Genomic DNA, 12475 nt, shown 5'->3' with positions numbered 1-12475 from the left:
GCAGGATTCACTGCACTGTTAATGTTAGCTATGTTATATTGCTGCCTCTGTTCGGTGGTGTCGAGCCAAACGGACTTTAACGTGTGTTTGAACGAGCTGACGGTTCACTCGTTAAGCTGAAAGAAAGATGCTTTAATCACAGGAGTCACACATGTGTCCACTGTACCATCTGGGAACTCTTCTTGTTTAGCACTTTGTGTTGGATGTAAAAAGCAGGCTAGAATCATGGCGGTGGTCAACGACGGTCCAGGCGTGGGGATTTCTCTCATGGAAATATGCACATTATCTTTCTATTGGTAGGTGGCACAGTGCACTTGTGGCAAGTAAGCAAGCTAGAGGACTGGCAATCATGCTGGCTATCCAGTTACAGAAGCAACACATTAACAAGAGAATTCTGAGTAAAACCAAAGTTACTTTCCCTAGTAACTAGTTACTTTGAAAGTTATATATGATGTTAATGCAGCACTACAAACGATACCTACAGCCACGATTACCAACTATCGGAGTTGCAAAAAGGCACAATGAAGAAGGTGCCTAAGAAGTACAGGAAGCTGTCCATATCTGAGGCCCTGGAAACTGCCATGCAATGACTCACGTCCTTGGCCAGCCGCTTGAAGAGGTACACCAGAGAGATAGAAGGCAGGAGAATAAACCAGCTGTTCTCCACGGAACTAGCCAAGGTGTACAGGGGCAGGGGAACAATATGAGAACAGCACCACCAAGGCTGGAGACAGAACAATACTGGAAGAGCATATGGGAGAAGGACGCAACCCATAACAGCAGTGCTCAGTGGCTAGTGGATCTGAGGGCAGACCACAGCGACCTCCCCGAACAGGGTCCAGTAACCATCACAGTGGCAGATATCCAAGAAAGGGTCTCCAGTATGAAGAGTTGGACAGCACCAGGTCCTGTTATGGTTCGCGCCTTCTGGCTGAAGAAGCTGACTGCACTCCACGAGCGCCTGGCAGCACAAATGAGCCAGCTGCTAGTTGACGAGAGACACTCAGAATGGCTAACCGAAGGCCGGACAGTCCTGATCCTCACTGGGTCACTGACCCAGGATCATAACAGATACTTTTGTTACAAGGAATGTCTTACATAGCTTAGCATAATTTATTGTTGGAAGCAAGCTGAGCCTTAGACATCTGCAGCAGTATTATTAAACCATATAACCACTGAATTCTGCAGAATAACTACATTTTCTTTTGATACCTTAAGAACAGTTCAGCTGTAATAGTTTGGCTCATAAAAAGGTGTTTGGATGTGTGGTATGACTACGTCTGCTAGTAGTGGTTATAAAAAAATCTCTTGGCACTTGTAATTGTCAGCCAATGGTGAATAATTTGATAATTATAGAAGTAATAATATCTTCATCCAGGAAGGCGTGCAGAAAGGTGAAGACATATCCAGATGTGGTGGCCCAACTAGTTAAAAAACTTAGACAATATGTGGCAACCAGACAATATCAAATTTGTCAAAATTATTTTTAGTAGTCTTCACAGTATCAATGCCATTTATCATAAATTAAGTTTATATGACTTTTCATGAAAAGGCATTTACCTCTGCATTTCATTCCACTATGAACTGAAAAGAAGTGAATGACTTGACAAGAAGAAATTGTTAATAAATAAACAGCTTTCTTTCAGGTCACATTGAGATTGATGACATTAGTTTTGGAAAAGCACTTCAAAAATGTCATGAAACCTCCACTTTTTTGGTAATTTTTGTGTACAGTGCTTATCGTCTTACCTTGTCATTTACCCTTTAAAAAACTGTTTTAAAAGGTCACTTTTCAACTTAAAATTTAAAACATTTAACAAACAAATACCAACTTAAGAGCTGTACAAAAATACATAATTTTACCACTAGATGGCAGAAGTAGCTTATTACCTAGTGCTTGAATCCTTAAAAATAAAGATAACACATAATTGTTTTTAAACAAGGAGACTTTTTTCATCCATTCATCCAACCATTTTCTTGCATTTATCCAATTTAGGGTCCTATTAAAAAACATTTAGCCAGTTATGTGGATGCATGTGCACAAATAAGGAGCTTTTCTCTCTAAAAAAAAACCTCTTAAATGTCAAACAAAAAAAGCTATATTGTGAGCTAGATAAGCTATTGTCTTGTTTTTGGTCAAGCTTTTAAATTGTTTAGACTCCCATACCTGTAACTTTCACTTAAGCTTCACTGAATCTTCAGTAACCTATATACAATGTTATGAAAAAGTATTTGGCTCTTTTATAATTTCTCATTTTTTGCATATTTGTTACACTTGTTTCAGGTCAAATCAAGAATAGTTTTAATTCAGTTGTGATGGAAAGTTTTAGAGCATAAACAACTTGTTTAATGTCATGCCAAAGCATCTCAACCCAATTTAAATCCACTAGGCCAGTACCAGGTGACCCTAAAGCCTTTTTCCTTTTAAAAAAAAAACCATTTAGAGGTGGTTGGTTGTGTGTTTTCAATCATTGTCCTGCTGCATAACCCAAGTGTGCATATTGAACATAAAAAATGAGAAACAAAAGCATTGATCCCATCGTAGGATAATGGTGATATCCACTTGTTTGTTGTTCTGTTGGATTTCTTATGTTTTTTTAAACCTTCCAGGTAAAAGTCTAAAGAGCTTGGAAAGAAAAGCGTCTGGACTTCTTTAAGTTGCTTGAAGACGTTTCACCTCTCATCTGAGAAGCTTCTTCAGTTCTAGGGTCAAATGGTGGAGAGTCCCAGCTTTAAGTCCTAGGGGAGTGTCCCCCAAAGGGGGTCATGAACCCCCTGTTAATCCTCTACCTAATCACACGAGTCAAGGTGTTAAAACGGGTGTAGGTCACAATTAGCCAAGGTTTCAGGTGAACCCTAGCCCCACCTTATCATGTGATTTCTTGAGGGCAAAAGGCCCAGGGTGTGAGTGGGCATTAAGGCGTCTGGGAAGGGATCTTAAATCTGGATTATAGATGGCAGACAGTTGGTGTCGTAAACCACCGCCTCTGTTCAAAGATGGTCATTCACAGTGGTCATAGATGGCTTCTTTCACTCCTCTTTCAAACCATCTTTCTTCTCTGTCCAAAATGTGAACAAAAGAATGACCTTTAACCTTTAGATGCAGATGGACAGCCAAGTCTTGCCCCCTGGAGGTGTCTCTTATATATATGTTATGCCATGCTGTTAAGTGGCTGTTTGGTTTCTCCAATGTAGAGGTCTGAGCATTCCTCACTACATTGTACAGCATATACTACGATGCTAAGTTTCTGTTTAGGAGTTCTGTCTTTGGGATGAACCAGTTTTTGTCTGAGTGTGTGGGTGGGTCTGAAGTACACTGGGATGTCGCACTTGGAGAAGACTCTCCTGAGTTTTTCCGATAAACCGGCAACATAGGGGATGGCAATGTTGTTGCGTTTGTCTTTCTGATCCTCCCTAGCTGGTGTTTGATCTTCTTTTCTGTGCCTCTTTGCTGACTTGACTGTTTTTATCCACAACTTTGATGTGAGCAGTGAAGGCTTCTACTTCTTGGGTTTTGATTTTGACCCCGGTGTCATCTACATATCTGTACCAATGGCTATGTACTCTGCCTTTAAAAGAGCCAAGAGCCTTTCTTTCCACTTCTTCTATGTAAAGGTTGGCTACAATAGGTGACACCGGGGAGCCCAAGGCACATCCATGTTTTTGTTTGTAAAAACCCTCGTTGTATTTAAAATATGTGGTGGTAAGGCAGAAGAGTGCAAATCTAGTTGGGGGTGAAGCTGGTTTTGTCTTCCTGCTGTCTTCTTGTAGTTGTTTTCTGACAGTCTCCACTGCCTCTGTGGTGGGTATGTAAGTGAAGAGAGAGACTATATCAAAGGACATCATTGTTTCATTGTGCGCAGTGTGAGCGGCTGTGGCGACACCCTCACGACAGTCGTGAGGATTTCAAACAGGTTTGAAATCCTCCCGACCAAGCGCTTGATGATCGGGAGCTGGTCGTGAGGTGTTAATCGCTTCTCGTTACCCCACGTATACTACGCGATGCACGACGCACAATGAAGGCCAAACTCGGGCCTATCACCAAAATGGTTGCACGACTCAAAAATCGGCTCAAAATGGGCCAAAAATCACACAGTGTGAGCCCAGCATACGTTTCTGGACCTTGTTCGTGAAGTCGGTGGAGTTTTTGATGTGATTTGGGGTGTTCCCCACAAGGGGTGCTAGGATGGTAGCAAGGTGTTTAGAAATGCTGTAAGTGGGAGAGTTTATGCTGCTAACAATGGGTCTGAGTGGGATCCCGTCTTTATACCCACACTTGGGTATGCCATCCCCTGGGTATAGATGATGATATGTAGGTCGGTCAATGATTTTGTCCTTTTCAAATTCTTGAAGGCAAGCGATAACTTTCTTTTTGTAGCTGCTTGTCTGGTCTCGTAGGTATTGTTGACACTGAGGAGTGTAGTAATCTTTGTGTGGTAGTGGTCTTTGCTTAGGGAAGCAACGGCCTTCTTTTCTTGTATTGTATGGTTAGATGGAGGAACTTTAGCACTGGAGAGGGTGGCTGAAACTTTCATCCTAATTTGCTCTACTTCTGTTTGTGATATTTTATTCATTATGGCGGTTTCTGTGGCTGTGATGAGGTTCACTATGGGAATCTGTTAAGGAGAAATGGCAAAATTGAGTCCTTTGGCTAGTACTTTCTTGTCAGGTTCAGTGAGATTACTGTCTGAAAAGTTCTTCACCCATTTTCCTGACTGTCTTCAGGTGTGAAGTCTTCCTGTTCTTCTCTGTGTAGTGTAGGTTCTGATTGAGAAGTAAATGTTTTTGTTAGTAAAGTGTGGAATTTCCTGAGTTGTCTTTCTTAAATTTCTTAAATCTGGGACTCCCCACCATTTGACCTTAAAACCGAAGAAGCTTCTCAGATCAGAGGTGAAATGTCTTCAAGCAACTTAAAGAAGTCAAGACACTTTTCTTTCCAAGCTCTTTAAACTACGATGACCTGGATGACTGAAAACCTTCACAGGCATATCTTCCAGGTAAAATTTGAAAACATGGGTGCACCACCCCAGCTAAATCAACACAGGTTTTAAACTGTATAAGTTATCAGATAATTCACCTGAACAGTTTAAACAGAGCTTAAGTAAGATGTAGGCTAAAGGACAGGAAGCAGACTGCAAAAGATGTGTTTTGTCATGGCTGTGGTGTGGTTAGCACACTAATAAATATATTTGGTTTTGCCCTGATATACATGTAATTAATCCTCTGTTTTCAGTGGTAAATGTACAGATACGAAAGGTTCAGGCCAACCAATGCTACATTCATCATCAGAGAATAGGAGCAGTTCTTACACTATATGGAGCTGCTGGTGGTGAAGGTAAAAAATATGCTGGAAGGCAAGGTTCCTGTATGAAGAGGAGAAGGTTTGATAGTGTTTTCTTAAATGTTACTGAATTTTAAAGAACAGCTGCAGTTAATAGTGTGATTGGGGGTACAGCAGGGAAGCTTGATGTATTCATATGACTTTATCTGTGAGACCTGATTGTACAGTTTAGCTAAGTGGAGTTCTTCTGTTTGCAGTGCTGTAGTGTGATGCCCTGCAGTGGTACATTTGTTCTCTGTGTTGATCACCTGTACCTGTTTCTAACCGGTGTGGTTACATTGAAGGTGATATCGGTGTCATACTACATACTGTACTGTACATACTGTAAGGTATACTTTCTGTACAATGCAAAGTGCTGCATTAATGTAACTAGAACAAAGTTTTGGGATCTCTTCAGTGTCACACATGAGACAAGTTTTATTACAATAGTGTCATGGTCCTGAGTTTGTGGACTCAGTGGTTTTGTTTTGATTGTTATTATCTTTTGTTTCAGTTTAATTCTGTTTAAGATTTTCTAGTTCTGAGGTTTTAGTTTCCTTTGTAGTGTGTTAGTATTGTGTCACTGTGTTCATGTCATTTCCTGTTTTATTTTGACAGTGCCATGTCCTACGTTAGTGTGTCTAAAAAAAGACACAACCCCAAAAAAAAGAACCCAAAATGAAACTCAGCACCTCCTCTCTATCCATGTTCCCTCCCCTTCCGATCTGCACTTTGACCGAAATATAGTGACTTGTAAGAGCTGACAGGCCCCATTAACTGTAGAAACACAAGATTTTTAGATCAGAGTTCAGAATAGTTTCAGTTATAAGGAAGTGAAACTCACACAGTCACTGACACTCAGAGAAGAAATGGCGACGAAAGGAGTTCAGCTGGACCGAGAAACTTTTTCTTGTTCAATCTGTTTGGATCTACTGAAGGATCCGGTGACTATTCCCTGTGGACACAGCTACTGCATGAACTGTATTAAAATCCATTGGAATACAGAGAATACAAAGCAAATCTACAGCTGCCCTCAGTGCAGACAGACTTTCACACCGAGGCCTGTCCTGGTGAAAAACACCATGTTAGCAGTTTTAGTGGAGGAGCTGAAGAAGACTGGACTCCAAGCTGCTCCTGCTGATCACTGCTATGCTGGACCTGAAGATGTGGCCTGTGATGTCTGCACTGGAAGAAAAATGAAAGCCTTTAATTCATGTTTAGTCTGTCTGGCATCTTACTGTGAGAACCACCTTCAGCCTCATTATGATTCACCTACATTCAGGAAACACAAGCTGGTGGAGCCCTCCAAGAAGCTCCAGGAGAACATCTGCTCTCGTCATGATGAGGTGATGAAGATGTTCTGTCGTACTGATCAGCAGAGTATCTGTCATCAGTGTTTAATCGATGACCATAAAGGCCACGACACAGTCTCAGCTGCAGCAGAAAGGACTGAGAGGCAGAGAGAGCTGGAGGTGAGTCGACAAAACATCCAGCAGAGAATCCAGGACAGAGAGAAAGATGTGAAGCTGCTTCAACAGGAGGTGGAGGCCATCAATCAGTCTGCTGATCAAACAGTGGAGCACAGTGAGAAGATCTTCACTGAGCTGATCCATCTCATCCAGAAAAGAAGCTCTGATGTGAAGCAGCAGATCAGATCCCAGCAGGAAACTGAAGTGAGTCGAGTCAAAGAGCTTCAGGAGAAGCTGGAGCAGGAGATCACTGAGCTGAAGAGGAAAGATGCTGAGCTGAAGCAGCTCTCACACACAGAGGATCACATCCAGTTTCTACACAACTACCCCTCACTGTCAGCACTCAGTGAGTCTACAGACTCATCCAGCATCAATATCCGTCCTCTGAGCTACTTTGAGGATGTGACAGCAGCTGTGTCAGAGGTCAGAGATAAACTACAGGACATTCTGAGAGAGCAATGGACAAACATCTCACTGACAGTCACTGAAGTGGATGTTTTACTGTCACAACCAGAGCCAAAGACCAGAGCTGGATTCTTAAAATATTCATGTGAAATCACACTGGATCCAAACACAGCACACAAACATATGTTATTATCAGAGGGGAACAGAAGAGCAATAGCAATGATTCAACAACAGTCTAATTCTAATCATCCAGACAGATTCACTGAATGGTTTCAGGTCCTGAGTAGAGAGAGTCTGACTGGACGTTGTTACTGGGAGGTGGAGAGGAAAGGGATAGGAGTTTATTTAGCAGTTGTGTACAAAAATATCAAAAGATCAGGAAATGAATGTGCATTTGGACGTAATGACAAATCTTGGGCATTAGACTGTGATACAAAGAGTTATACATTTTGGTACAACAATTATAAAACTCCTGTCCCAGGTCTTCCATCCTCCAGAGTAGGAGTGTACCTGGATCACAGAGCAGGTATTTTGTCCTTCTACAGCGTCTCTGAAACCATGACTCTCCTCCACAGAGTCCAGACCACATTCACTCAGCCGCTCTATGCTGGACTTTGGCTTTACTCTGATTACGGAAACAAAGCTGAGTTCATTAACCTTAAATAGACTAAAGTATTTCATTTTGGTGTGTATTTCTTTTTTCTCCATCATTGTTGTGACATCTCTGCACTGCACAGAGCTCAGCTGTCAGTCAAACATTATAGGTGGTACCTTGACGTCTTCTTGTTATTCTCTTGATGTTTTTCAGGGCCATTTTTTTTAGGTCGAGCTCTTTCCTGTTTCCTGGAGGCTATCACTACCCATGATGATTTTTTATTTACAAGCCAATGTTCTATCCTTCTACAGCCCCTCTGAAACCATGGCTCTCCTTCAGATTCCAGACCACATTCACTCAGCCACTCTATGGACCGATTATACAGAACTGTAACAGCTGCAGAGCTCTGTGAACTCGGATAGACGGGGGAGATAGATGGATAGGTCTATCTACGTTACTTTCTCTGCTCCATTTTTCTTTCTCTCTCTCTTGCTGTCACTGTTTCCCATTACTGTTGTGCCAAGTGGAGATGCACCTGCAGTTTCATTGAAGGGCAATGTCTTTCTCTAAAATGAACTGACAGCCCGGATAGTCTGCATGACTTTAACACAGAATATCTGGGCTGTCAGTCAATTTTATGGTGTTTTGTCCTGCTCTGTGGTGAGGAGTGTGTTTCGGTGACTTACTTTTCAGTTTAGTGACCAACTCCTGGGTTTCTTTGTTTTCCTTCTTTAAAAGGTTTAGTGGCTTATTCATCTCTTTTAGTTATAGTATGAATAGGAAAATTAATAAAACTCTTTAACAATTTTGCACCCCTGTCTCCTTTTTTCAAACCAAACACCGTTTGTGTCTTCCCCCCACTTCCACTGGACCTTTTAGGGGAACGTAAAATCAATAGTGTGTTTTATGTAAATATTACCTATTTTAAAAAAAGAACAGCTGCAGTCTTAATAATGTGTTTGGGTGTAGAGCAGGGAAAGCTTCATGCCCTCAGGTGACTGCATCTAGGAGACCTGACTGCACTTTAATTGTGTAGAGTTCTTCAGTTTGGAGTCCTGAAGTGTTGTGCTCTGCAGTGGTGCAAATTTTTTTTATGTGTTGTCACCTATACACCTGTTTTTTCTGGCAGTGTAGTTACACTGTACTACTGGTTTGTACTGAGAAGTAGACAAAAAAGACAAAACAAACTAACTAACTTATGACACTAATGTATTTTTTAAACAGTCTCCCTGTTTATCAGCTAACTTTTCTCTGTTCATTTGGAATATTTGAATTATTTTAAGGAAGAGAAATACTGCATTCAGCAGATTTGCACAAGAAACTGAGAAGAATGATTTTTTAAAGAGGGTTTTTTTTTTATGTTGCAACAGATGATGTCATATTGTTACTGGTAGGAGTTGCTCAGCACAGCTTACAAAGCATCTTATTTTCATTGATATCGAATGTGAAACTCACATCTTTCTACACAACTGAATTCTGATTGGATTTCGTTTGTATTTGTTTACAAAAGTGTGAATACAAGAAGTGTGTGCATTAGTTTTTATTTGGTTATCGTCTTGTTTTTGCCAGAAAAAAAGGTTGTTGACAAAAATGATGAAAATTACCAGTGAACAAAATTCACACTACTGTCAACATGCTTTCTCGTTTCCTGCTCGTCAGATCTGGAGGTTGTAGATGGTGGAACCAACACGTTGTGACATATAAGAGCTGACAGACCCCATTCACAGCAGAAACCCATGTTCTTTTGATCAGAGCTCAGTCTAGTTTTAGTTTCAGGAAGTGAAACTAAGGCTACATTCACATTGCAGGTCATTGCAGGTCTACACAGCAAACGCGCTCTAGTGTGAACCCTTAAAGCGGCCCGCATGCGCAAAAGCAGACGTTACACACAACGCGCTCTGTTTAGACCCAGACCAAACAGTATTGTTTGACTGATGACCTTAATATAAAGACTTGTTTCGGACTTTACGTTTCCCAATTTTGCTTTAAGTTATTTTGTTATTTTGTTATTTAAAAATGATCCTTATTGTTATTTTAGAGAGGAGCGGTGCTTCAAAGGATAGTTGGAAATTTCTGTCAGAATCTGCAGATTATACAGTACAAATAAAATGTTCATGTTTCTCCAACGTTGTCTTCCCAACAGCTTCACTGGATGGCCAGGAAGCGTTCGTGTCTTATCGGGTGCTTCTTCGGAGCTGGTCTGTCTTGTGTCAGTGACGTAAAAGACGGATTTAATGCGACATGACCATTCAAACAGCAGTCGTTTTCTGAAACATCAGATATGTATCGGATTCAGTACCACATAGGAAAGTGACCCAGATCGGATTTGAAAATATTGGATTTGTGCTGTTGACACTGTCATACCATGATCGGATATGGGTCGCATAGGGTCAAAAAAGTCGGATTTGATCCGCTTTCGCCTGCAGTGTGAACGTAGCCTTAGAGTCACTGACATTACTCCTGTTCTGTTGAAAAACTCCATGTTAGTGGAACAGCTAAGGAATGCTGGACTCCAAGATGCTCCTGCTGATCACTGCTGGACCTGAAGATGTTGCCTTTGATTTTTACACAGATAAAAAAAAACTTCAAAAAAGGCTTCAAGTTCTGTTTAGTTTGTCTGGCTTCTTACTGTTAGAATCACCTTCAGCCACAGTGTAATGTTGTTCCATTAAAAACAAAAAGAAAAGAAACACAAGCTGGTGGAGCCCTCCAAGAAGCTCCAGGAGAACATCTGCTCTCGTCATGATGAGGTGATGAAGATGTTCTGCCGTACTGATCAGCAGAGTATCTGTTATCTCTGCTCTGTGGATGAACATAAAGGCCACGACACAGTCTCAGCTGCAGCAGAAAGGACTGAGAGGCAGAGAGAGCTGGAGGTGAGTCGACAAAACATCCAGCAGAGAATCCAGGACAGAGAGAAAGATGTGAAGCTGCTTCAACAGGAGGTGGAGGCCATCAATCAGTCTGCTGATCAAACAGTGGAGCACAGTGAGAAGATCTTCACTGAGCTGATCCATCTCATCCAGAAAAGAAGCTCTGATGTGAAGCAGCAGATCAGATCCCAGCAGGAAACTGAAGTGAGTCGAGTCAAAGAGCTTCAGGAGAAGCTGGAGCAGGAGATCACTGAGCTGAAGAGGAAAGATGCTGAGCTGAAGCAGCTCTCACACACAGAGGATCACATCCAGTTTCTACACAACTACCCCTCACTGTCAGCACTCAGTGAGTCTACAGACTCATCCAGCATCAATATCCGTCCTCTGAGCTACTTTGAGGATGTGACAGCAGCTGTGTCAGAGGTCAGAGATAAACTACAGGACATTCTGAGAGAGGAATGGACAAACATCTCACTGACAGTCACTGAAGTGGATGTTTTACTGTCAGATCCACCAGAGCCAAAGACCAGAGCTGGATTCTTAAAATATTCATGTGAAATCACACTGGATCCAAACACAGCAAACACACAGCTGTTATTATCAGAGGGGAACAGAAGAGCAATAGCAATGATTCAACAACAGTCTAATTCTAATCATCCAGACAGATTCACTGAATGGTTTCAGGTCCTGAGTAGAGAGAGTCTGACTGGACGTTGTTACTGGGAGGTGGAGAGGAAAGGGATAGGAGTTTATTTAGCAGTTGTGTACAAAAATATCAAAAGATCAGGAAATGAATGTGCATTTGGACGTAATGACAAATCTTGGGCATTAGACTGTGATACAAAGAGTTATACATTTTGGTACAACAATTATAAAACTCCTGTCCCAGGTCTTCCATCCTCCAGAGTAGGAGTGTACCTGGATCACAGAGCAGGTGTTTTGTCCTTCTACAGCGTCTCTGAAACCATGACTCTCCTCCACAGAGTCCAGACCACATTCACTCAGCCGCTCTATGCTGGACTTTGGCTTTACTCTGATTACGGAAACAAAGCTGAGTTCATTAACCTTAAATAGACTAAAGTATTTCATTTTGGTGTGTATTTCTTTTTTCTCCATCATTGTTGTGACATCTCTGCACTGCACAGAGCTCAGCTGTCAGTCAAACATTATAGGTGGTACCTTAACGTCTTCTTGTTATTCTCTTGATGTTTTTCAGGGCCATTTTTTTTAGGTCGAGCTCTTTCCTGTTTCCTGGAGGCTATCACTACCCATGATGATTTTTTATTTACAAGCCAATATTCTATCCTTCTACAACCTCCCTGAAACCATGGCTCTCCTTCAGATTCCAGACCACATTCACTCAGCCACTCTATGGACCGATTATACAGAACTGTAACAGCTGCAGAGCTCTGTGAACTCGGATAGACGGGGGAGATAGATGGATAGGTCTATCTACGTTACTTTCTCTGCTCCATTTTTCTTTCTCTCTCTCTTGCTGTCACTGTTTCCCATTACTGTTGTGCCAAGTGGAGATGCACCTGCAGTTTCATTGAAGGGCAATGTCTTTCTCTAAAATGAACTGACAGCCCGGATAGTCTGCATGACTTTAACACAGAATATCTGGGCTGTCAGTCAATTTTATGGTGTTTTGTCCTGCTCTGTGGTGAGGAGTGTGTTTCGGTGACTTACTTTTCAGTTTAGTGACCAACTCCTGGGTTTCTTTGTTTTCCTTCTTTAAAAGGTTTAGTGGCTTATTCATCTCTTTTAGTTATAGTATGAATAGGAAAATTAATAAAACTCTTTAACAATTTTG

The 12475-nt window shown here is 41.5% G+C and overlaps 1 protein-coding gene across 1 annotated transcript; it reads left to right on the top strand.

Annotated features, from left to right (window-relative positions):
• The first annotated feature begins 6089 nt into the window (after nt 1-6089).
• On the top strand, nt 6090-12475 carry LOC309694719 (E3 ubiquitin/ISG15 ligase TRIM25-like). Its single transcript, XM_082514928.1, has 2 exons — nt 6090-7854; nt 10480-12475. The coding sequence occupies exons 1-2, from the start codon at nt 6190-6192 to the stop codon at nt 11734-11736; spliced, it is 2922 nt and encodes a 973-aa protein (XP_082371054.1). The 5' UTR covers nt 6090-6189; the 3' UTR covers nt 11737-12475.

Source organism: Aulonocara stuartgranti (assembly GCF_965226115.1).
Source record: "Aulonocara stuartgranti genome assembly, chromosome: 18".
Taxonomy (NCBI): Eukaryota; Metazoa; Chordata; class Actinopteri; order Cichliformes; family Cichlidae; genus Aulonocara; species Aulonocara stuartgranti.
Note: the sequence above shows the minus strand (reverse complement) of the source record. Positions and strands in the feature narration are given on the sequence as shown.